We start from the raw sequence: 27,867 nt of genomic DNA, 5'->3' as shown, positions 1-27,867 counted from the left end.
GGAGGCTGAGGTGGGAGGATTGCTTGAGCCTAGTAGCTTGAGACCAGCCTGGGCAACATAGGGAGACTATGTCTCTATAAAAAAAAATAATAACAGTAATACTAAAATTAGCCCAGCGTGGTGGCCACTGCACTCCAGCCCGAGTGTCAAAGCAAGACCATGTCTCCAACAACAACAAAACAAAACAAAAACAAAAACAAAAACACAATGAAATCTGTTCAACTGATAAGTTTCTTATCTCCATTAATAGATTCCAGATTCAGAGACAGTTTGTAGATGCCTTAAATGTCATTTAAATCTGACTTTTACAGATAATGTAAAAATGTTTCAGAAAAGGTGACATTCCAAGTAAACTCTGGGAATCAGAATAAATTTAAACAGCAAGTCAGTATAGCCAGTACCTGTATGCACAAGAGATTTTATTTTAAAAACAAAAATATTTGCTGGACCTACTTATATTTTTCTAAGGTATTCTTCAGGGTCAATGTGGTATAGTCTAGCAGTCAGTTATATGCAAGAAATATTTTTTTTTCCTCAAGTACAATAGGGAGGAAAACAGGTAAGAAGCATATTCATACAAATAACTAAAAAATCATAGGGAACAGTCGAAAGAGAAAACTCAAAGAATATAGTAGTTTAAGAGGCTTGGAAAGGCAAGATGCCCAATGTCAGAATCTGAAGAAGGACGAAAAGGGAGGAGAGGGGGAGAAGGAAGACAGGGAACACAGAGAGAGTAATGAGGAAAAGGAGACAGGAGATAGACAATAATTTGTCAAAGCCAACTAGTTAAAGACTGCCAATCTAAGGAGGGCTAAAGACTGTGACTCTGAGGGGTGTTGATGTGGAAGCCAGTTTGGGATTGAGTGGTGTCAGGAAGTGGGGACAACTAGTTGACTGTTGCCTTAATGCGTTTCATCTAACAGGTAGGAGGAGAGTTGTCTTTGGTAAAGAAGCATTAGTCATTCATGTTAGGATGTTTAGGTAGGGATGTGTGTGTGTGTGTGTGTGTGTGTGTATTTAAAACATTCTTGTCTCTACTTAATTTTAGACGTAATTACAGAGTGATTGTGTTTCTGTATTATTCTACCACAGTAACAGAGTGATCTTGTCTGAGTATTTATATTCTCTGACAGTTAATCAGTTGGGAACACTAGGGCCTGTCAGAACAAATAAGGATTTGTCACAATAAACACAGATTTTTAAAATTTTTTATTTTTTTATTTTTGAGATGGAGTCTCACTCTGCCTCCCAGGCTGGGGTGCAGTGGCGCGATATTGGCTCACTACAATCTCCGCCTCCCGGGTTCAAGTGATTCTCCTGCTCAGCCTGCCGAGCAGCCTGGGACTACAGGGGCACGCTGCCACACCCAGATAATTTTTGTATTTTTAGTAGAGGCAGGGTTTCACCATGTTGGCCAGCCTGGTCTTGACCTCTTGACCTCGTGATCCCCCACCTTGGCCTCCCAAAGTGCTGGGATTACAGGTGTGAGCCACCGAGCCGGGCCAGATACAGATTTAAGAATGTTCTGATTTACATACATGCCCAATTTTACGTGTTTAGTTTGATGACTTTTGGTAATTGTATATAATTGTGTAACCACCAACATAATCAATATGAAAAATTCCCTCACCAAAAAAGAATATTTTATTTTATGTAAACTATACCTCAATAAATAAAAAAATTCCCTCATCAAAAAAGAGTATTTTATGTAAAGTATACCTCAATAAACCTAACTCAAAAAAAAGGGAGACCAGTTTGTGCATTGATGGTATAATCTCTCTTTTTTTTTTTTTTTTTTGAGACGGAGTCTCGCTCTGTCGCCCGGGCTGGAGTGCAGTGGCTGGATCTCAGCTCACTGCAAGCTCCGCCTCCCGGGTTTACGACATTCTCCTGCCTCAGCCTCCCGAGTAGCTGGGACTACAGGCGCCCGCCACCTCGCCCGGCTAGTTTTTTGTATTTTTTAGTAGAGACGGGGTTTCACCATGTTAGCCAGGATGGTCTCGATCTCCTCGGCCTCCCAAAGTGCTGGGATTACAGGCTTGAGCCACCGCACCCGGCCGGTATAATCACTTTAAAAGAGGCAAGAGAAAAGAATAGTCTTACATTTCAAGGCTTTAGCCTTCAAGATTCAGAACCAATACCACTGGGTACAGGCAAACCAACCATCCAGCTGCTATGCCATTAATGTTAATACCATCTTCTCCAATTCCAAAAAAGAATAGTTTCCTTTGGGCTTTGGTTGCTTTTAAAATGTCAGAGTATCAAAATTTTAATTTCCCATTATCAACCAAGTTATATCTACATACATGTAAATATAAACATTTCTTAGTTTATTTATTGGTTTTTGTTTGAGACAGAGTCTTGCTGTGTCACCCAGGCTGGAGTGCAATGGCACGATCTCGGCTCACTGCAGCCTCTGCCTCCTGAGTTCAAGCAATTCTCGTGCCTCAGCTTCCCAAATAGCTGGTATTACAAGCATGTGCCACCACGCCTGGATAATTTTTGTATTAGAGAAGAGGCTTCACCATGTTGGCCAGGGTGGTCTTGAACTCTTGACCCCAAGTGATCCACTAGTCAGGGCCTCCCAAAGTGCTGGGATTACAGGTGTGAGTGACGCACCCGGCCAAACATTTCTTAGTTTAAAAGTTCCAATTAATGGCTGGGTGTGGTGGCTCACACCTGTAATCCCAGCACTTTGGGAGGCCGAGGCGGGCCAATCACCTGAGGTCAGTAGTTTGAGACCAGCCTGGCCAACATGGTGATACCGTGTCTCTACCAAAAAATACAAAAATAGCTGGGTGTGGTGGTGCCCACCTGTAGTCCCTGCTACTCGGGAGGCTGAGGCAGGAGAATCACTTGAACCTGGCAGGCGGAGGTTGCAGTGAACTGAGATCACGCCATTGCACTCCAGCCTGGGTAATAAGAGTGAGGCTCTGTCTTAAAAAAATAAAAAATAAAATAAATAAATAAAAGTTCCAATTATATTGAAATTTTTAAAAATTATTTTTATGATTGTTACTAATAACCAGCCATTCAACACTAGATTAATAACACTAAATGATTAACTCTAATTCAATCCTTTGTTTTTAAGAATGTAAGCAAAGTAAAAAGTATTTTGAGCTATATGACAAGAAACAGCTTGAATCTAGTGTTTGCTTTCCCTTCCCTAATTGTAACCTAGAATATAAAAAATGTTCACACTATCAGGGGATAATTTAGCTGGTAGTCCTCATTTTGCACATGAGGACAAATGGGTTTGCAAAGTTAAGTGATTTGCCTACCATAGGAGATGTCTTTTGCTTCCCAGCTCAGTGTTATTTCCCTCTTTACCGTAGCTCTAATTTCCATACTTTTTTCTCTTTTGTTAAACTGTCTTTTTCTTTGTGAGATATGGAAACAATGAATTCAAAATTTATTTTTCTCTGTGTATAAGAAATTCAAAAAAGTATACCTAGCATAAATTACTAAATAAAAAGCAAAGATCAATGGAAAAATATCAAGACTAAATCGAATTTTAAATGGTAACAAAAATTAAAACTAGTCATTTAAAAATTTTTAATATAGAAAAAGATTTTTCTATTCTTCATTCTCCCTTCTGAGTGATATACTTAAATAGATGACTCATTTTAAGCATTAAATCCTCTTTGCATAACATAGAAGTTTACATTCTGAAGAAGGGAAAGAATATAATTTAAAAGAAACAACCATAGAAAAGAGAAGAATCCCTGGCTTTGACTTGCTCTGTGATTCATGATCACAAATACATAAGATTCCTTAAACTCCATTTTTCTGTAAGAATTGCATATTTATTTGTAAAGATGAGTTAAAAACTCTTACATACAAAACTGGAAATAACAGAAACAATAAAAAATCATTCAATTTAAAGAGCATTATAAGTAACATAGGTCTTATGAGTTTCTTTTTCAAACCTACTTATAAATAAACTCCAAGAATGAGCCAGGTCTTTCCTTAAAACATAAACCTCCAAGCCCAGGTACCAGTCCATCCCATATATCTTCTTCCCAAAGGTAGAGACAGTGAGTACGCAGTTTAAATGAGCTTGTTCACAAGTCTGTCATAATTACCCACATTGAAAACATGAAAAGAATAAATTTAAATCTCAGATATAGGTAAAGCATTTTCTGCCCTAAGTTGCTTCTCTAAATTCAGGATATATGTCTATATATAAAAGTATAAAAATCTCTCAAATTGTTAACTGGGCACTAAACTTATTTACTTATTTTTGAGCTATAAACTATAGAACATACATATCTCTTTTCTACTTATCTACCAAGATATAAAGAAGACATGAATTTCTCTAGTTTAGATATTTAAAATAAAATTCTAAAATAACCAGTCTTGTGAGAAAATGTAAAATGGAGATATCGATGCTTCTAAGGCTTTGTGTAAGTCTATTCAGGGTTGTCTTTTCAGATTGTCAGATTAAACAAACCCTACAGCATTTGCAGCAAACCCGTAATTACAGGTTATTATGGAATACAAAAGCAGCAAGACATAAAAAGCTGCTGCAATTCACTGCACTGTAATAGAACACGCAGAGGAAGTTAATTTTGGCAAATGCTTTAAATATTAGCTTTGCATAATAAGTATAGGTGAAACTATAATTAGGACAGAATGAATCCTTTGGAGCCTCCTTTCACTCTGACCCAGCAAATGATGACTTTTTGCTAATAAGACTACTGCCATTTGACAAAAAGCCAACTTCACTACCTTGCTTTATGCTTTAGTAAATTTAATAATTACAGATACTCCTGCCAATAGTTCTCAAATCAGACTTGTTCAATCCAATACTGAGCTTATTAGCGACACTCAATGTTTAGAATTCTTTGGCCAAAAAAGTACTTGAAGATGATGAAACACGCCTTAGACAAGGGCACAATGATCACTCATTTTTGCCACATTAAAAAACACCCAGAGCATGTAGTCACTACAGATCAGAGAATTAGGTGCTGTTAGCTCACAGCTGTTCCTAAAAGGTTCTGCACTTAAAACTTAAAGGTTCTGTCCTTAAAACCTTTGAGGAAGTCCAAAGGGAACAACTTGATACATTTAGAGAAGGACACTGCACAGAGTATTTGATATCAATATTAAGCTAATCTATTCACATATTTTCCTTTGCTTCTTTTACACTGACTGTTTGATATTGGTACGGTAAATTTTGTACAAAATCGAAAATTAAAACTTCCTTTCACCTAAGCAAACTCTATTGCTTTGTTTGAAACATACTCTGCTGTCTTGAATAAAAACTGCCATTTTATACCTTAAATGTGCAAAGGTCAACTAGTATTTTCACATAACCATATTTTTAAGTAAAATAAACATGGTATCTTATTATGTTAAATCTAAAAATATAATTTTAAATTGCTTATATAAACTTTTATCTATTTTTTTTTTTTGCTTTATACTGCTTGTTATACCCCTTTTATATTTGAGAAACAATTTAAATCTTAAATTCCTATTTCATAGGGTATTTATGTTCCAGACAAACTATCTGTACCTTATGGTCAAACCAAAACCCTAGCTCAACTTCCTTGGCCTCTAAGTTCATACTTTCACTTTCATTGTATGCCATCAATACATTATCATGGACACATCTTAGATGTTTTATTCATTTGTAACTATTCTACCTTTAAAAATCAAACGTTTCCTTACTAGTCCACTCTTTGACCACAACCTCCTAGTGTAGTGACTTCCCAATTGTGTTTTGTAAAGTTCTTGGAGAAGGCCCTTAGAGATGGACAGGAAGAAACTGGTAGTACCCCACACCTCCACTCTGCTGTGGTTCTATTTTTTAAAGTTTTCCAAACTGAGCTTCCTTATACAATTTATTTGAAGAGGTTCTGCTACCTAAAAAAAGTTTTAAAAATAACTGTCCTAATATACTAATGATGCTCTCAGTGGTTCTCAACTGTGGCTGCATAATAGTCACATGCAGAGCTTTAAACAATCTCAGCAAATCCCAGATTAAGATATCAAAATCTCTATGGATGGGACTGGAACATCAGTATTCTAATATGCAGCCAAGGCTGACAACCACTGCTCTAACTTCTTATTACCAACCATATCTACTTTATGACTCTCTAGATCACTCTATTTTCTCCCAACTTAAAGCTAACCACTTCCTGCCAGCAGTTTGATCCTTATCAAGCCTAGGTTCCATGGCTAAGCTGTATACCAATATTCTCAAATCCACAGCTCCTTTGTATTTCGCTGCCACACCCATCTTACTAATTGTTGATAGGTGCAACCAAAACTTTGTGGGTTTTGTTTTCTCTTAGGCCCTCAGTAACTTCTGTCAATTATCTTAATTACTTAAATCATCTTCTTTGTGGTCTCAGAAGAAGGGCTAATCCTAGCACCTATACTTTCTAGCTCATCCCCTCACGGACTTCACTCTATTAATGATACCCTTCCCACTTACTTTCTTCTCAGCTTATAAATAAGTTCAACTCTCTTCATCCCTAAAACTTTTAACCCTAAATCATCCTTTAGCTTATCAACCGTTTTATTGCATTTTTGTTTCCTTTATTTACTTATTTTTAAAGTCAAGCTTCTTTAAAGAATACTTTCCATGGATGACTCTGCTGTCTTTATTTATTTATTTTTTTTAAAGCCGGAGTTTCACTCTTGTTGCCCAGGCTGGAGTGCAATGGCGCGACCTCGGCTCACGGCAACTTCCACCTCCCAGTTCAAGCGATTCTCCTGCCTCAGCCTCCTGAGTAGTTGGGATTACAGGCATGCGCCACCACGCCCTGCTGTAGAGATGGGTTTTCACCATGTTGGTCAGGTTGGTCTGGAACTCCTGACCTTGGGTGATTCACCTGCCTCAGCCTCCCAAAGTGCTGGGATTACAGGCATGAGCCACTGCAGCCAGCCAACTCCATTGTCTTATTTCCTGCTTGCTCCTCAAACCACAGCCATCTGACTCTGCCTACTTCTCTGGTGAACTAAAGCTGATACATTTGTCATTACCTTTGTACTTGATCTATCATTTAACACTGTTGGCTAACCTTTTAAAAGTTTTCTCGGCCAGACGCGGTGGCTAACGCCTGTAATCCCAACATTTTGGGAGGCCGAGGCAGGCGAATCACGAGGTCAGGAGTTCGAGACCAGCCTGGCCAATATGGTGAAACCTGGTCTCTACTAAAAATAAAAAAAATTAGTTGGGCGCAGTGGCGCATGCCTGTAGTCCCAGCTACTTGGGAGGCTGAGATAGGAGAATCACTTGAACCCAGGAAGCGGAAGTTGCAGGCAGATGAGATGGCGCCACTGCACTCAAGCCTGGGTGACAGAGTGAGATTCCACCTCAAAAACAAAACAAAACAAAAAACAAACAAACAAAAAAACTTCTCTTGGTTTCTGAGAAATTACTCTCTCCTGATTTTCCTTCCTTTCCAATGTTTTCTTCTCAGAACCCACACATGTAAATATATATTCATAACAAAGACCTAAGATGTAGATTTGTATATACAACTAACTGTCCATTAGATGTTTTCACATGAATATCTAGTAGCTCCCCCACACTAAACCATTTCCAACTGCCCTACTAATTTTCCCTCCCAAATCTGTACTTTCTCTAATACTCTTACTCTAGTAAGATTATTCTAGTTTGGGGAAAATCTAACTAATCTCCAAGTCAGAAACCTATTTTAGATTCCTCTTCTCTTTACAAAAGCCTTCTGACTTTACGTCCTACATACGTCTCAAGTTCACCTTGTCCTTCCATTCCTACTATCATTCTTCAGTAACTCAACAAAAAATTTAGTTTAAGCCTTCAGCAGCTGTTGCTTAACCTATTGTAACAGCCTCAGAATTGGTCGCTCTGCTTCTGAGTTAACTGGCCAATTCAATCTAATATACTAGGAGTCAGTAAACTTTTTCTATAAAGGGCCAGATAATAAATATTTGTGGTTTTGTGAGCCACACAATCTCTGTTACTCAATACTGCTGTTGTTATACAAAAGTAGCCATAATGACAATATGGATGTATAACAATAAAACTATAAAAACAGGCAGTAGGCATGGGCCATAATTTACCGACTCCTATAAAATACTATTATCAAAAGTGCTCTTAATATAAATTATATCATGTATCTCCCCTTCTTAAAACCTTCAGCAATTGCTGGGTTCCTCTAGTTTACCTCTATATCTTATATATGCTTCTATTGTTATACTCATATTATAATGTTATTTGCTTCTATTATATCTTTCTCTTCTATCAGAGAGAGAATGCTCTAAATGTAGAAACAACGTGGCTTAAAAATGTTACTGAGTTAACTATGTACTAAGTAAGGATTGTGCAAAGGGCTTTACATATATTATCTTACTTAGTACTTAAAAAAAATTAGAGGAAACTAATATTATCTGCATTTACAAATAAGAAAACAGATACTCAGCAATTGAGAGTCAAAATTCAGGTCAGACTCCAAAACTAAATTTTTTATTCTATATAAATTCCATTATATACAAAATATCAAAAAGAACTTCTGAGAATAATTTAGCCAGAAGTGCATGTTGAGTATCCCTAATCTGAAAATCTGAAATCCAAAAATTTTGAGTGTTGACATGATGCTCAAAGGAAATGCTCATTGGAGCATTACAGATTTTGGATTTTCAGATTAGGGATGCTCAACTGATAAGTATAATGCAAATATTCCAAAAGGTGAAAAAATCCCAAATCTTTAACACTTCTGGTCCCATGCACTTCAGATAAGGAATACTGAATTTGCATAAAAGGAATGTCAACATATAATATTAGTAATTGTGCATGTGAAGTTATTTCTTTAATTAATAATGAACTTGTGCTATACATACATGGTTAAACAACTACAAAGTAAGACTATTCTCCTTCTCCAACATTTCCACCCATGGCCTCAAGTTATATACCTTGAGAGAGAGAACCCAAGCAACAATATTGTCCTGAAGAGAATTCATGTTACCTTCTGTTACTGGCTGGAGTTTAGAAGATCGTTCTGAGTCAGGAGAGTGCAGAGGTTCAGGCTCTTTCAGATTTTCCAAATGCATAAAAGGATCATAATCTACAGATGCCAAATCAGAGAGGCTCATGGGAAAATACCTTGGATTGCTAAAACACTGAGCTCCATAAACACACCCATGTAAAACCTGAAAATACAGGGGAAAAGAAAACACCCAGTTTTACTTAAAAAATAAATAAATAAATACATAAAAGTTAAAGGAAGATAAAAATCAACCGGTAACACAAGAGCTTTGCAAATATTTTAAATATTTTAAAACATTACGCTGGGCGTGGTGGCTTATGCCTGTAATCCCAGTGCTTTGGGAGGCCGAGTCAGGTGGATCACCTGAGATCAGGAGTTCCAGACCAGCCTGGCCAACGTGGCAAAACCCTGTGTCTACTAAAAATACAAAAATTAGCCAGGTGTGGTGGTGGGCGCCTGTAATCCCAGCTACTCAGGAGACTGAGGCAAGAGAATTGCTTGAACCCAAGAGACGGAGGTTGCAGTGAGCCGAGACTGAGCCATTGCACTCCAGCCTGGGCGACAAGAGCGAAACTCTGTTTCAAAAAAAGAAAAAAAAAAAAAAAAATCAAGGTAAAATTCAATACCTCTTACAAAGAATGACTAAAATTTAATTATACTCATATGTAACAATGATCTAATTCCTTTCAAAATTTTGCAATGAAACAACAGTGTCTTGTAGGAAGTATTTTTAAATTACCCTTAGGCATTGTAAGCTAAATCTGTGTCCTTAGAAATTTTCTAGCTCTAAAGAATAAAAACGTTATACTGAGAAATGTTATTTCACTAGGTTTTAAAAACTCTTGGTTACCAAATAAATAATAAAGCAAGAAAGTTTACCTTATAAATGCAATTGAGAACAGATTTTTCTGTTTTATCACTTTCTGCTCCCGTAGCATGAAATGGTTGGAGCAGTGTCTTTAGAGGTAAGGCCATGATCCAGTCCAGAAGGCAGAGAAGTAAAGATACTACCAACTGTAACAATAGGATAATTATAATTGCACATCCATAAAATATATGCTTCTTAAAAATTCGTTTTCTTATTCTTGAGTTTCCAAAATTTGTTTCTGGAATCATCAACCCAAGTTCCACTATTAATATTTACCTAGATCGAACTGACTTTAAGATATTGTATATGAACATTATTGTGGGTTTCTCTTTCATATGTCAGGGCAAGCATAATGAAACAGTAAGTATAATAAAAACAGAAATGTTAAAATTAATATAAAAACAGCAAGCTTAAAAGACAATACATATCAATTAACTATACTTACTTCATTGCACAAGGAATGGAACACAAATGGAAGTCCATATATATTAAAATCACTTCCACTTTCCTTTTCTAACTTAACAACATCTCACTGAATATCCTGCCAGTAAGACTACCTTAAGTACTTTTTGAAACTGTTACTCATTTTACTAAATGAATCTACTGAACGCGTTTTTTTTTTTTTTTTTTTTTTTTTGAGACGGAGTCTTGCTATATTGCCCAGGCTGGCCTTGAACTCTTGGGCTCAGGCAATATTCCAGCCTCTGACTTCCAAATAGCTGGGACTACAGGTGCACACCATCATGCCTGGATGGACACTTTTAAACTAATGAATGCTATAAACAGGACACTTTTTATACAAAATGAGGAATAAAATAGCAGAATTCATTGTATTAAAGCATCACAAATAGTATCATGAAACTGACAATGAAATAGCACCAAGAGACCTGCTAATCTTTAAAGACAAACTCTCCAACTCAAGTAATTCTGGTCTACATTTCCTAACATATCTTCCAAAAAATAAAAATAAAAATAAGGAACAATAAGAAGGTCCAATAAAACCTCACAAAACCAACAGCTTCCGTATTATCAGAAGACAAAGAACATCCAAACTCCAAATTATCTATTTTTTTTAATTTTTATTTTTGAGACAGTGTTGCTCTGTCACCCACGCTGGAGTGCAGTGACGTGATCTCAGCTCACCGCAACCTTCACTTCCTGGGTTCAAGTGATTCTTGTGCCTCAGCCACCTAAGTAACTGGGATTATAGGCATGTGCCACTGTGCCTGGCTAAGTTTTGTATTTTTAGGAGAGATGAGGTTGCGCCATATTGGCAGGCTGGTCTCAAACTCCCAGCCTAAAGTGATCTGTCCGCCTTGGCCTCTCAAAGTGCTCAGATTACAGGCATGAGCCACTGCACCGAGCCTCAAATTATATGAGAAAAATATGAAGCAAATCCCAGCACCTTTCCCCTATTCTCCCATTGCAGGTTTTCATGAAAAGCAAGGGTAGTTTGGGAAAAACTGTGAAAGAGAGAAGATGGGAACTTGCTGTGAAACTAAGACTGATCTAAAAGCCTGCCAGAAAGAAAAGGTCCACCTTAAGTGTGAGAAAATTTAAAAAGTTTACTGGTAGATCAGAGTAGTGAGTAAAAAGAAAGGATGCAGAAATACACACAGAAAAGGTAATGCTTAGCGGGAGAGACAAACAAACCCAGACTGCGAAGACTATGATAAATACCTAACTCTTCAATGCCCACACACCGACAAACATTGACAAACATCAAGACCATCCAGGAAAACATGACCTCACCAAATGAATTAAAAAAGGCACCAATGACCAATCCCAGAGAGACAGAGATGTGACCTTTCTGACAGAGAATTCAAAACAGCTGTTTTGAAGAAGCTCAATCAAATTCAAGATAACACAGAGAACAAATTCAGCATTCTATCAGATAAATTTAACAAAGAGATTGAAATAATTAAAAAGAACTAAGTAGAAATTCTGGAGCTGAAAAATGCAACTAGTATACTGAAGAATGCATCAGAGTTCTTTAATGGCAAAATAGATCATGCAGAAGAAACAATTAGTAAGGCTGAAGACAAGCTATTTGAAAATACACAGAGGAGACAAAAGACAAAAGAAGAAAAACAGAATAAAACACACCTATAAGAACTAGAAAAAAAGCATCAAAAGGGTAAATCTAGAGTTATTGGCCTTAAAGAGGAGATAGATTGGGACACAAAGTTTTTTAAGAGGGATAAAATCATAGAACTTCCCAAACCCAGAGAAAGATATGAACACTCAAGTACAAGTAGGTTATAGAACACTAAGCAGATTTAATCCAAATATGACTACCTTAAGACATTTAATAATCAAACTCTCAAAGGTCAAGGATAAAAGAAGGATTATAAAAGTAGCAAGACAAAAGAAACAAGTAACATACAATGGAGCTCCAATACATTTGGAAGCAGACTTCTCAGTAGAAATCTTACAGGCCAGGAGAGAATGGCATGACATATTTAAAGTGCTAAAGGAAAAAAAAAACCTTATTCTAAAATGATATATCTGGTGAAAATATCCTTTGAACATGGAAAAGAAATACAGACTTTCCCAGACAAACAAAAGCTGAGGGATTTCAAACACCAGATCTGTCCCACAAGAAATGCTAAAGGGATTTCTTCAGTCTGAAAGAAAAGAATGTTAATGAGCAGTAAGAAATTATCTGAAGGTCCAAAACTCACTGGTGATAGTAAGTAAACAGAAAACCACAGAATATTATAATGCTGTAATTGTAGTGTGTAAACTATTCATATTGAAGTAGAAAGATGAAAAGATGAACCAAACAAAAATAATAACAACAACAACTTTTCAAGACATGGACAGTACAATAAGATATAAATAGAAAGAATAAAAAGTTACAAACCAGGGGGATGAAGTTAACATGTAGAGTTGTTATTTTCTTTTTGCTTGTTTGTTTATGCAGTCAGTGTCAAGTTGTCATTAGTTTAAAATAATGGGTTATAAGATATTACTTGCAAGCCTTATGGTAACCTCCAATATAAACACATACAATGGATACACAAAAAATAAAAAGCAAGAAACAAAACCATACTACCAGAGAAAATCACTTTCACTAAAAGGAAAACAGGAAGGAAGGAAAGAAAGATGACAAGCCTGAAAAACAACAAGAAAATAAATAAAGTGGGAGGAGTAAGTACCTACTTATCAATAATACCACTGAGGCTGGGCATGGTGGTTCACACCTGTAATCCCAACACTCTGGGAGGCTGAGGTAAGCAGATCACCTGAGGTCAGGAGTTTGAGACCAGCCTGGCCTGCATGGTGAAATCCTAACACTATTAAAAAACTAAAAAAAGCCAGGTGTGGTGGTGTGTGCTTGTAGTCCCAGCTAGTTGGAAGGCTGAGGCAAGAGAATCATTTGAACCCAGGAGGTAGAAGCTGCAGTGAGCTGAGATTGTGCCACTGCACTCCAGCCTGGGTGACAGAGTGAGACTCCATCTCAAAAAAAAAAAAAAAAAAAAAAAAAAAAAAAAAGGAAACAAAGAAAAAAGAATAAAAAATAAAAACCACTGAATGTAAATATGTAAATAGACTAAACTCAATCAAAAGAGAGAGTGGCTGAACGGATTAAAAAATAAAACCCAATGATCTGTTGCCTACAAGAAACACACTTTGCCCTGTAAAGACACACATATACTGAAAATAAAGGGATGAAGATGTTTTATGCAAATGGAAACCAATAAAGCAGAATTAGTTACACTTACGTCAGACAAAATAGATTTCAAGACAAAAAAGGTCATTATGTAATGATAAAGGGGTTAATTCAGCAAGAGGATAAAACAATTATAAATATGTATGCACTCAACACTGGAGCACCCTGATATATAAAGCAAATATTATTAGAGCTAAAGAGAGAGATATATGCCAATACAATAATAGCTGAAGACTTAAACACCCCACTTTCAGCACTGGACATTTCATCCAGACAGAAAATCAGAGACATTGGACTTAATGTGAAGTACAGACCAAATGGACCTAATAGATATTTACAGAACATTTCATCCAATGGCTGTGGAATGCACATTTTTCTCCTCAGCATATATAACATTCTAAAGGATATACCATATGTTAGGCCAAAAAATAAGTCTGAATATATTTTTAAAAACTGAAACAATATTAAATATCTTCTCTGACCCCAATGGAATAAAACTAGAAATCAAAAATAAGAGGAATTTTGGAAACTATACAAACACTTAGAAATTAAACAATACTGGCGGGGTTCTGTGGCTCACACCTGTAATCCCAGCGCTTTCGGAGGCTGAGGTGGGTGGATCATGAGGTCAGGAGATTGAGACCATCCTGGCTAATACAGTGAAACGCCATCTCTACTAAAAATACAAAAAATTAGCTGGGTGTGGTGGCGGATGCCTGTAGTCCCAGCTACTTGGGAGGCTGAGGCAGGAGAATGGTATGAGCCTGGGAGGTGGAGCTTGCAGTGAGTCGAGATTGCACCACTGCACTCCAGCCTGAGACTCCGTCTTAAAAGAAAAAAAAAAAAAAGAAATTAAACAATATCTTCCTGAATGATCTGTGGGTCAATGAAGAGATTAAGAAAAAAACTGAAAAATTTCTGGAAACAAATGATAATGAAAACACAACATACCAAAACCTATAGGATACAGTGAAAGCAGTACTAAGAGGGAAGTTTACAGCTATAAGCACCTACATAAAAAAAGCAGATAAACTTCAAATAAACAACCTAACAATGCATCTTAAAGAACCAGAAAAGCAAGAGCAAACCAAACCCAAAGTAAGCAGAAGAAAAATAATAAAGATCCAGAGCAGAAATAAATAAAACTGAAATGGCAAAAATACAAAAGATCAATGAAATGAAAAATTGGGAAATGAAACAAAAATTGATTTTTTAAAAGGATAAACAAAATTGATAAACCTTTAGCCACTAAGAAAAAAAGAAACAAGACCAAAATAAAATCAGAAATGAAAGAGGAGACATTAAAAACCGATATAGCAGAAATCAGAAGATCAACAGACAGGCTACTATGATCAACTATATGCCAATAAACTGGAAAACCTAGAAGAAATGGATAAACTCCTAGACACATACAACCTATTAAGATTGAACCATGAAGAAATGCAAAACCTGAACAGTACATATAACGAGATTAAAGCTGTAATAATAAGTCTGTCACCAAAGAAAGGCTCAGGACCCAGTGGCTTCATTGCTAAATTCTACCAAACATTTAAAGAACTAATACCAATCCTTCTGAAATATTCTGAAAAACAGGGGAGGAAGTATTTCCAAACTCATTCTCTGAGGCCAATATTACCCTGATATCAACACAAAAGACATCAACAAAAAGAAAACTACAGGCCAATATTCCTGATGAACATTGACACAAAAATCCTAAACAAAATACTAGCAAACCAAATTCAACAATACATTAGAAAGATCACTCATCACGACCAAGGGAGATTTATCCCAGGGATTCAAGGATGATTCAACATATACAAATCAATCAATGTGATACATTTTATCAACAAAATGAAGGACAAAAACCTTTGTGATAATTGCAGTTGCTGCTGAAAAAAGCATCTGATAAATTCAATATCCTTTCATGATGAACACCTCCTCCCTATACCCCCCAAAAAACTGGGAAGGAACATATCTCAACATAATAAAAGCCATATATGACAGACTCACAGCTAGTATCATTCTGAATGGAGAGAAACTGAAATCCTTTCCTCTAAGATCTAGAACAAGACAAAGGTGTCCACTTCCACCACTATTATTCAACACAGTACTGGTAGTCCTAGCTAGAGCAAGCAGACGAGAGAGAAATAAAGGGTATGCAAATTGGAAAGGAAGACATCAAATTATTCTTGTTTGCAGATGATATGATCTTTTATTTGGAAAGACCTAAAGACTCTATCAAAAAACTATTAGAACTGATAAACAAAGTCAAATTCAGTAAAGTTGCAGGATACAAAATCAACATACAAAAATCAGTAGCATTTCTATGTGCCAACAGTGAACAGTCTGAAAAAGAAATTAAAAAAGTAATGCCATTTACAATAGCTACAAGTGAAATTAAATAGTTGGGAATTAACTTAATCTAAGAAATTAAAGACTTCTACCATAAAAACTATAAAACACTGATGAAAGAAATTGAAAAAGACACCAAACAATGGAAAGCTATTCCATGTCCATGTATTGAAAGAATCATTATTTTCAATAATCATGTCCATACTACCCAAATCAATCTATAGGTTCAATGCAATCCCTATCAAAATGCCAATGACATTCTTTATAGAAACAGAAGGAACAATCCTAAAATTTACATGGAACAATAAAAGACCCAAAAACAGTCAAAGCTGTCCTAGGTAAAATGAACAAAACTGGAAGAATCACATTATCTGATTTCAAATAATACTACAGAGCTATAATTACCAAAACAGTATGGAACTGGCATAAAAATGGACACACAGACCAATGGAACAGTATAGAGAACCCAGAAACAAATTGTACATCTACAGTGAAGTCATTTTAAACAAAGGCAAATAACATACATCATGGAAAGGACAGTCTCTTCAATATATGATGCTGAGATAACTGGGGTTATCCATATGCAGAGGAACAAAACTAGACCCCTAACTCTTGCCATATATAAAAATCAAATCCAAAAGCATTAGAGACTTAAATCTAAGACCTCAAATTATGAAACTACTACAAGAAAACGTTGGGGAAACTCGAGGGCATTGGACTGGGCAGATTTCTGGAGTAATACACATTAAGTTAAAAAGCTTTTGCACGGCAAAGTAAATGGTCAACAAAGTGAAGAGACAACCCACAGAAGGGGAGAAAATATTTGCAAAGTGTCCATCTGACAAGCGGGATTAATAACCAGAATATACAAGGAACTCAAACAACACTACAGAAAAAATTCTAATAATTTGATTTAAAATAGGCAGAAGATCTGAATAGATATTTCTCAAAAGAAGACATAAATAAGGAAAACAAGTTAATATGTTCATATGAACATATGAAAATAAGTTCATATGAACACATATGAAAAGATGCTCAACATCATCAGAGAAATGTAAATCAAAACTACCAAATACAATGAGATATCATTTCACCTCAGTTAAAATGGTATTTTTTCCCAAAATGAGATACCATCTCATACCAGTTAGAATGGTGATCATTAAAAAGTCAGGAAACAACAGATGCTGGAGAGGATGTGGAGAAATAGGAACACTTTTACGCTGTTGGTGGGACTGTAAACTAGTTCAACCATTGTGGAAGACAGTGTGGCGGTTCCTCAGGGATCTAGAACTAGAAATATCATTTAACCCAGCCATCCCATTACTTGGTACATACCCAAAGGATTGTAAGTCATGCTGCTATAAAAACACATGCACATGTATGTTTATTGTGGCACTATTCACGATAGCAAAGACTTGGAACCAATCCAAATGTCCATCAATGATAGACTGGATTAAGAAAATGTGGCACATATACACCATGGAATACTATGCAGCCATGAAAAAGGATGAGTTCATGTCCTTTGTAGGGAGATGGATGAAGCTGGAAACCATCATTCTGAGCAAACTATCACAAGGACAGAAAACCAAACACTTCATGTTCTCACTCATAGGTGGGAACTGAACAATGAGATCACTTGGACACAGGATGGGGAACATCACACACTGAGGCCTGTTGTGGGGTAGGCAGATAGGGGAAGGATAGCATTAGGAGATATACCTAACATAAATGACGAGTTAATGGGTGCAGCACACCAACATGGCACATGTGTACATATGTAACAAGGCTGCAAGTTGTGCACACGTACCCTAGAACTTAAAGTATAATAATAATAATAAAAATAAATAAAATGGGTTTTATCCAAGACAGGCAATAAATGCTGGCAAGGAAGTGGAGAAAAGGGAACCCTCATACACTGTTGGTGGGAATGTATGTTAGTACAACCACTAAGCAGAACAGTTTGGAGGTTCCTCAAAAAACTAAAAAAGAGAACTACTATATGATCCAGTAATCCTACTGCTAGGTATATACCCAAATGAAAGGAAATCAGCATACCTAAGAGATATCTACACTCCCATGTTTATTGCAGTATTATTTACAATAGCCAAAATTTGGGACCAACCTAAATGTCCATCAACCAGATGAATGAAGAAAGTGTGGTACATATATGCAATGGAGTACTATTTAGCCATAAAAAAGAATGAGATCCTGTCATTTGCAACAAGATAGATGGAACTGGAAGTCATTATGTTAAGTGAAATAAGCCAGGCACAGAAAGACAAACATTGCATGCTCTCACTGATCTGTGGAAGAAAAAAATGAAACTAATTGAACTCATGGAGATAGAGAATAAAATGATGGTTACCAGAGACTGGGAAGGGCAGTGGGGAGTATGGGGTAAGTGGGGATGGTTAATAGGTTCTAAAAAATAGAAAGAATGAATAAAATACAGTATTTGCTAGGAAAACAGAGTAACTACAGCAAAAAATAACTGAATTGTGCACTTAAAAATAACTAAAAACATAATTGGATTATTTTGTAACACACAGAAAAGATAAGTGCTTGACGTGAAGAACACCCCATTTACCCTGATGTATTATGCACTGTATGTCTGTGCCAAAATATTACATGCATTCTATAAATATATACACCTACTATGTACCCAGAAACATTTTAAATAAATAAAAAGATGGGGAAGATCTCTATGAACTTACGTATTATGAATTTTCAAGATACACTTTCAAGTGAAAAATCTAAAGCAAAGACTATCTAGGCTATGTGTAACAAACAAGGAATAAAAGACAATATACGTGCATCTGTTCATTTGCGAAAAAATAATCATGGGATGGATGAACCATAGACTAAAAAAATAAAAACAACAGAGATGGAGGAAAGACCCTAACACTGCATACAAACAGAAAAAAAGTGACCTGAACTGTATTTCAAGTTAATTATATAACCATACTGAAGTGGGAAAGGGGGAATAGGAAGTAACCCAAGTAACTTATGAACACATTTTTCGAACAATAATCTCTTTTGGTAAAGACAATAAGAACTCTTAACTATAAAGAGGCATAAGTTAATAATTTTTAAAAATAGAACAGTACAAAGAACTAAACATATCCAGATAAATAATCAATATGGAAACCAGATTTTTCATGGCTGGAGCAGGGAGTTACAAATAAGGAAAACGGGGAAGGATGGACTGAATCTCATGGTGTTGGATTAGAAGTGGAGGTGTCAGACCAGGGCCTGTCGGCGGGGGAAGGGGAGGGAGAGCATCAGGACAAACAGCTAACGCATGTGGTGACAGGTTGACAGGAGAAGCAAAACACTATGGTACATGTCTACCGATGTAACAAACCTGCACATTCTGCACATGTATCCTGGAACTTACAGTAAAATAAAATAAAATAAAAATAAAATAAAATAAGAATTGGAGGTGTCAGTCTGAACTCAAGGTTTTTAATACTTTTAATTAGACATCATCTTATTCTGCCTGTGCTGGCATTACAAATACTATACACTGGGTGGCTTAAACAAGAGAAATTTATTCCTCACAGTTCTGAAAGCCAGAAAGTTGAAGATAAAGGTGGCAGTCAATTCAGTATCTGTGAGGGTCCTCTTTCTGGCTTGTAGATGACCACCTTCTAGTGTATCTTCACACAGTGGATATAGTTCTTTTCTTATAAGGGCACTAATCCCATTGATGAGGGCTTCATCCTCATGACCTAATTACCTCTCAAAGGCCCCACCTCCAAATCCCATGACACTGGGCATTAGGATTTCCATATATGAACTTCAGGAAAGACACAAACATTCAGTCTATAGCAGACATAGAGATAGGTGTGTGTGTGTGTGTGTGTGTGTGTGTGTGTGTGTGTATGTTATGTATTTCCTAGCTGTATCTGCCAAAGGGGCCTTAAGAAACGATACCCCAATAGCAATGTGCATGCCTAGTTCTTAGATATTGATTTCTAAATACCATTTGCCACTTAATGGAAGCAGAGTTTCTTGGGGAAATGGGTAATTTTAGGGCTGGGACAGGGAAACCACAAAGTGAGTCTGGAAAATTGTGTGCTGACAGAAATTAAAAGCATGCCCCCAAAATAATGGGAATTTATGAAAAAGAAGCCACTTTGAAGGGGCTCCCACTGGCTAAGCATGAGACATTTTGAGCACTAAAATAAATAATAGTTAAGGATTACAAATCATTGCATAAAATCAGAATTGTGAGCCCACACTGAAATAAGATGAATAGGAAAGAAAGGAGAGCTCTTCCTTATAAGTAGAAAGCTAACTAATGAATGTAGAAAGAATGATGAATTAGGAAATCATCATTTGGCAGCTACTGAAACAATAATTGTTTCTGGTAAGAGTCATTAATGATTAGCAAAACCAGTTAGTGGAAATCTAAGGAGCCAAATATTTATATAGTATAGTCTCAAAGTATTGTCTTACAAATACTAATTCATTGAAAAGGGTTAAATAGTAGCTTTACAGTGGAAACACCTGGCAGACACAACCTTAATCATTTGACTAAAGTTAGCACCAATCAGTAATGAAACAAACTGACATCTGTGACACCTGATAAACTGTAATAAGAGGTGCACAAAATCTTCTGAGGTATTCCTGCCAAATATGCCTAATTTAAATCCAATAATGACAAACCTAATCATGCTGAAACACAAAGCCAAAATGCAGGACATTTTATACAGTAACTAGACTATATTCTTTAAAATGTCAAGGTCAAGAAATATAGAAAGATTAAGAACCTGTTCCATATTATAGAAGGCTAAAGAGACATTATGCCTGCATGTAAGGCATAATTTGGGAATTTCTTTTGCCCTAGAGGACATTAGTGAGACAACTAGTGAAATATCTATATAATACAAATGTATCACTAATACTAATGCTAATTTCCTCATGTTGATAACTATTTTGTGGTTATATAAGAGAATTGCTTGATTTTAGGAAAAATGCACTAAAGTAGTCAGCAGTATTTACATTTCTCTCTGTATTTCATACTACATACAAAGGGATACAGTAAATGTGGTGAACCAATATAAAGAATTCTTTGTACTATCCTTTCAACATCTCTCTAAACTTGAAATTATATTAAAAGAAAACAATTCCACCATAAAACTCAAATGGAAGCTCTCAATTGACGTTTCTAACTAAAAACAATATGAACGTTGGCATCTATCCGTCAAGCACAGATTCCAGTCTTGGCTCTGATATCTAGTAACAATTGAGTGACCTTGGGCAACTTAACCTTTCTAAGGCTCAATTCTCCACGAAGAATAGGGATTAAAAAATATTTATCAAGATTATAAAGTTGTTTTGACGTTGAAATAATGCATATAAAGTACACAATGCTGGCACGTAATTTTTTTTTGTTTTTAAATCACTATATAAATGTTCTTTTTGCTTTATTTTTATTGAATTTATCTTTTAAAACTTGTTAGCCCAAGCCCATATTCACCAATGACAATGAGCCATTTGAGAAGTCTAAAAACTCCTGGCCCATATACAGTTTATTCAAATTCTTAAACATCTGAGGTTAAGGAGCAGCAATCTGAATACCATGCTGATAAATGCCTCCCTATACTGGTGGCTTACATGAGATTAACAGTTCCTAGAGAAATAATAACACAATTAAAATGCTTCAATATATCTATTTGTCCATATGTAGTGTGCAAGCTTCTAATAAAAGATAATAAAAACCCAATTCAAAAAAATTAGAAGACACTAGAATGCAACACAGTGGAGAAGAACCAGTGCATTTAGGTAATATTCTGATGTTCATCACACAGAGAGGAATGTAATTCTCAAGACGTTTAAGGGCAGGTGTGGTGGCTCATGCCGGTAATCCTACCACTTTAGGAGGTCCAGGCAGGTGGATCACCTGAGGTCAGGAATTCGAGACCACCCTGGAAAATATGGTGAAACCCCGTCTCCACCAAATATACAAAAATTAGCGGGGCACGGTGGTATATACTTGTAGCCCCAGCTACTAGGGAGGCTGAGGCAGGAGAACTGCTTGAACCTGGGAGGTGGAGGTTGCAGTGAGCTGAGATCACGCCACTGCACTCCAGCCTGGGCAACAGAGCAAGACTCCGTCTCTAAATAAATAAATAAATAAGATGTTTAAGATAAAGCATATTTAAGGCTGGGTGGGGTCGCTCACGCCTGTAAACCCAACACTTTGGGAGGCCGAGGTGAGTGGATCACGAGGTCAGGAGTTCAAGACCAGCCTGGCCCATATGGTGAAACCCTGTCTCTACAAAAAATACAAAAAAATCCCAAAAAACAAAAAACAAAAAACTAGCAGGTGTGGTGGCATGTGTCTGTAGTCCCAGCTACTCTAGTCCCAGTTACTTGGGAGGCTGAGGCAGGAGAATCGCTTGAACCCAGGAGGCAGAGGTTGCAGTGAGCCGAGATTGTGCCTCACTACTCCAGCCTGGGCAACAGAGTGAGACTCCATCTCAAAAAAAAAAAAAAAAAAAAAAGAAGAGTGAATGATAGGCTGGGCACAGTGACTCACACTACTAAAAATACAATAATTAGCTCAGCATGGTGGCATACACCTGTGGTCCCATTTTGGGGGCTGAGGTGGGAGGATCACTTGAGTGTGGGAGGCGAAGGTTGCAGTGAGCCCAGATTGCACCACTGTACTCCATCCTGGGTGACAGAGTGAGATCCTGTCTCAAAAAAAAAAAAAAAAAAAATGAATAAAATCTGAGATCAAAAAAGTATTTTCAGGATGATTTGATTTTGTTTTCTACGTGATTACTCTCCCCTAGACCTGTTGTTCTTCTTACGTTTCCTACTAGGCCTTTCAGTCACTTTTACTGAATCATCTTTCTCTGCCTTCTCCTTAACTGTTATTTTTCAATGCGCTATACTTTGCTGACTCATCTTACTCTACCATATTGCCTTAAGTGATTTCATATATTCTCACAATGTTAATACTACTCATGTACTGACAATGCCAATAATTTAATTTTCAGCATCAAATTTTCTAATCAGGTATATAATTGCTTTGCTGGTGGTCTCCACCTGGATATTACTTTTTATATGCAACAAACTTAAAACTGAAACGCACTGTTCCAACAAAGCTGTTCCTTCCTGTATTCCTTACCTTGGTTGTGGACTCTACTTTGTGTGTACCTGTTCTCTATTCCTTTAGCCTTAGTTCAGAGCATCATCCTTTCTTATAAAGAGGATTTTAATAATAATCACCATATTTGACTTTTAAGTCAACTTTCACATTTTCTCAAGTGATTTTTTCACAAATCTGGTCATATTTTATTCTACATAAACACCCTTCGAAAAAGTCACTTTCGGCCGGGCACAGTGGCTCAAGGCTGTAATCCCAGCACTTTGGGAGGCCGAGACGGGTGGATCACGAGGTCAGGAGATCGAGACCATCCTGGCTAACATGGTGAAACCCCATCTCTACTAAAAAATACAAAAAACTAGCCGGGCAAGGTGGCGGGCGCCTGTAGTCCCAGCTACTCGGGAGGCTGAGGCAGGAGAATGGTGTAAACCAGGAGGCGGAGCTTGTAGTGAGCTGAGATCCAGCCACTGCACTCCAGCCTGGGCGACAGAGCGAGACTCCGTCTCAAAAAAAAAAAAAAAAAAAAAAAAAAGAAAAAGTCACTTTCATAGAAATCCCACATTCACAGTGTGGCATCCAAGGCCCTTCATAATCTGGCCCCTTCCTATCTTAGAAGTTTCATTTTCCGAGGGGGCGGAGCAAGATGGCCGAATAGGAACAGCTCCAGTCTCCAACTCCCAGTGCGAGCGACACAGAAGACCGGTGATTTCTGCATTTTCAACCGAGGTACTGGGTTCATCTCACTAGGGAATGCCGGACAATCGGTGCTGGTCAGCTGCTGCAGCCCGACCAGCGAGAGGTGAAGCAGGGCGAGGTATTGCCTCACCTGGGAAGCGCAAGGGGGAAGGGAATCCCTTTTCCTAGCCAGGGGAACTGAGACACACAACACCCGGAAAATCGGGTAACTCCCACCCCAATACTGCGCTTTAAGCAAACCAGCACGCCAGGAGATTATATCCTACACCTGACCGGGAGGGTCCCATGCCCATGGAGCCTCCCTCATTGCTAGCACAGCAGTCTGTGATCTAACCACAAGGCAGCAGCGAGGCTGGGGGAGGGGCACCCACCATTGCTGAGGCTTAAGTAGGTAAACAAAGCCACTGGGAAGTTCGAACTGGGTGGAGCTCACAGCAGCTCAAGGAAGCCTGCCTGTCTCTGTAGACTCCACCTCTGGGGACAGGGCACAGCTAAACAACAACAACAACAACAACAACAACAACAACAGAGCAGCAGAAACCTCTGCAGACACAAACGACTCTGTCTGATAGCTTTGAAGAGAGCAGTGGATCTCCCAACACGGAGGTTGAGATCTGAGAACGGACAGACTGCCTGCTCAAGTGGGTCCCTGACCCCTGAGTAGCCTAACTGGGAGACATCCCCCACTAGGGGCAGACTGACACCCCACACCTCACACGGTGAAGTACACCCCTCAGAGGAAGCTTCCAAAGTAAGAATCAGACAGGTACACTCGCTGTTCAGCACTATTCTATCTTCTGCAACCTCTGCTGCTGATACCCAGGCAAACAGGGTCTGGAGTGGACCTCAAGCAATCTCCAACAGACCTACAGCTGAGGGTCCGGACTGTTAGAAGGAAAACTATCAAACAGGAAGGACACCTACACCAAAACCCCATCAGTACATCACCATCATCAAAGACCAGAGGCAGATAAAACCACAAAGATGGGGAAAAAGCAGGGCAGAAAAGCTGGAAATTCAAAAACTAAGAGTGCATCTCCCCCTGCAAAGGAGTGCACCTCATCGCCAGCAATGGATCAAAGCTGGACGGAGAATGACTTTGACGAGATGAGAGAAGAAGGCCTGAGTCCATCAAACTTCTCAGAGCTAAAGGAGGAATTACGTACCCAGCGCAAAGAAACTGAAAATCTTGAAAAAAGAGTGGAAGAATTGATAGGTAGAATAATTAATGCAGAGAAGGTCATAAACGAAATGACAGAGATGAAAACCATGACACGAGAAATACGTGACAAATCCACAAGCTTCAGTAACCGACTCGATCAACTGGATGAAAGAGTATCAGTGATTGAGGATCAAATGAATGAAATGAAGCGAGAAGAGAAACCAAAAGAAAAAAGAAGAAAAAGAAATGAACAAATCCTGCAAGAAGTATGGGATTATGTAAAAAGACCAAATCTACATCTGATAGGGGTGCCTGAAAGTGAGGAGGAAAATGGAACCAAGTTGGAAAACACTCTTCAGGATATCATCCAGGAGAACTTCCCCAACCTAGTAGGGCAGGCCAACATTCAAATTCAGGAAATACAGAGAACGCCACAAAGATACTCCTCGAGAAGAGCAACTCCAAGACACATAATTGCCAGATTCACCAAAGTTGAAATGAAGGAAAAAATCTTAAGGGCAGCCAGAGAGAAAGGTCGGGTTACCCACAAAGGGAAGCCCATAAGACTAACAGCAGATCTCTCGGCAGAAACTCTACAAGCCAGAAGAGAGTGGGGGCCAATATTCAACATTCTTAAAGAAAAGAATTTTCAACCCAGAATTTCATATCCAGCCAAACTAAGTTTCATCAGAAGGAGAAATAAAATCCTTTACAGATAAGCAAATGCTTAGAGATTTTGTCACCACCAGGCCTGCCTTACAAGAGACCCTGAAGGAAGCACTAAACATGGAAAGGAACAACCAGTACCAGCCATTGCAAAAACATGCCAAAATGTAAAGACCATCGAGGCTAGGAAGAAACTGCATCAATTAACGAGCAAAATAACCAGTTATTATCATAATGGCAGGATCAAGTTCACACATAACAATATTAACCTTAAATGTAAATGGACTAAATGCTCCAATTAAAAGACACAGACCGGCAAACTGGATAAAGAGTCAAGACCCATCAGTCTGCTGTATTCAGGAGACCCATCTCACATGCAGAGACATACATAGGCTCAAAATAAAGGGATGGAGGAAGATCTACCAAGCAAATGGAGAACAAAAAAAAGCAGGGGTTGCAATCCTAATCTCTGATAAAACAGACTTTAAACCATCAAAGATCAAAAGAGACAAAGAAGGCCATTACATAATGGTAAAGGGATGAATTCAACAGGAAGAGCTAACTCTCCTAAACATATATGCACCCAATACAGGAGCACCCAGATTCATAAAGCAAGTCCTTAGAGACTTACAAAGAGACTTAGACTCCCATACAATAATAATGGGAGACTTCAACACCCCACTGTCAACATTAGACAGATCAATGAGACAAAAAGTTAACAAGGATATCCAGGAATTGAACTCAGCTTTGCAGCAAGCAGACCTAATAGACATCTATAGAACTCTCCACCCCAAATCAACAGAATATATATTCTTCTCAGCACCACATCGCACTTATTCCAAAATTGACCGCATAATTGGAAGTAAAGCACTCCCCAGCAAATGTACAGGAATAGAAATTATAACAAACTGTCTCTCAGACCACAGTGCAATCAAACTAGAACTCAGGACTAAGAAACTCAATCAAAACCGCTCAACTACATGGAAACTGAACAACCTGCTCCTGAATGACTACTGGGTACATAACGAAATGAAGGCAGAAATAAAGATGTTCTTTGAAACCAATGAGAACAAAGATACAACATACCAGAATCTCTGGGACACATTTAAAGCAGTGTGTAGAGGGAAATTTATAGCACTAAATGCCCACAAGAGAAAGCAGGAAAGATCTAAAATTGACACTCTAACATCACAATTAAAAGAACTAGAGAAGCAAGAGCAAACACATTCAAAAGCTAGCAGAAGGCAAGAAATAACTAAGATCAGAGCAGAACTGAAGGAGATAGAGACATAAAAAACCCTCCAAAAAATCAATGAATCCAGGAGTTGGTTTTCTGAAAAGATCAACAAAATTGACAGACCGCTAGCAAGACTAATAAAGAAGAAAAGAGAGAAGAATCAAATAGACGCAATAAAAAATGATAAAGGGGATATCACCACGGACCCCACAGAAATACAAACTACCATCAGAGAATACTATAAACACCTCTACGCAAATAAACTAGAACATCTAGAAGAAATGGATAATTTCCTGGACACTTACACTCTTCCAAGACTAAACCAGGAAGAAGTTGAATCCCTGAATAGACCAATAGCAGGCTCTGAAATTGAGGCAATAATTAATAGCCTACCAACCAAAAAAAGTCCAGGATCAGATAGATTCACAGCCAAATTCTACCAGAGTACAAGGAGGAGGTGGTACCATTCCTTCTGAAACTATTCCAATCAAAAGAAAAAGAGGGAATCCTCCCTAACTCATTTTATGAGGCCAACATCATCCTGATACCAAAGCCTGGCAGAGACACAACAAAAAAAGAGAATTTTAGACCAATATCCCTGATGAACATCGATGCAAAAATCCTCAATAAAATACTGGCAAACCGGATTCAGCAGCACATCAAAAAGCTTATCCACCATGATCAAGTGGGCTTCATCCCTGGGATACAAGGCTGGTTCAACATTCGCAAATCAATAAACGTAATCCAGCATATAAACAGAACCAAAGACAAGAACCACATGATTATCTCAATAGATGCAGAAAAAGCCTTTGACAAAATTCAACAGCCCTTCATGCTAAAAACGCTCAATAAATTCATTATTGATGCAATGTACCTCAAAATAATAAGAGCTATTTATGACAAACCCACAGCCAATATCATACTGAATGGGCAAAAACTGGAAAAATTCCCTTTGAAAACTGGCACAAGACAGGGATGCCCTCTCTCACCACTCCTACTCAACATAGTGTTGGAAGTTCTGGCCAGGTCAATCAGGCAGGAGAAAGAAATAAAGGGTATTTAATTAAGAAAAGAGGAAGCCAAATTGTCCCTGTTTGCAGATGACA

At 37.7% G+C, this 27,867-nt stretch overlaps 1 protein-coding gene across 7 annotated transcripts in view; it reads right to left on the bottom strand.

Moving 5' to 3' along the window:
- Positions 1–27,867, bottom strand: part of RALGAPA1 (Ral GTPase activating protein catalytic alpha subunit 1) — a 311,458-nt gene that overhangs the window by 95,302 nt on the left and 188,289 nt on the right. For all 7 annotated transcript variants that reach the window (XM_030930785.1, XM_030930791.1, XM_030930789.1 and 4 more), the window contains exons 31-32: positions 9,861–9,995; positions 8,961–9,144 (exon numbers count right to left, since the gene is read on the bottom strand). In XM_030930785.1, the coding sequence (XP_030786645.1) occupies positions 8,961–9,144; positions 9,861–9,995 (319 nt within the window). The remainder of the gene's footprint in view (positions 1–8,960; positions 9,145–9,860; positions 9,996–27,867) is intronic.

The sequence above is a fragment of the Rhinopithecus roxellana genome, chromosome 5 (genome assembly GCF_007565055.1).
Source record: "Rhinopithecus roxellana isolate Shanxi Qingling chromosome 5, ASM756505v1, whole genome shotgun sequence".
In the NCBI taxonomy this organism is placed as follows: Eukaryota; Metazoa; Chordata; class Mammalia; order Primates; family Cercopithecidae; genus Rhinopithecus; species Rhinopithecus roxellana.
Note: the sequence above shows the minus strand (reverse complement) of the source record. Positions and strands in the feature narration are given on the sequence as shown.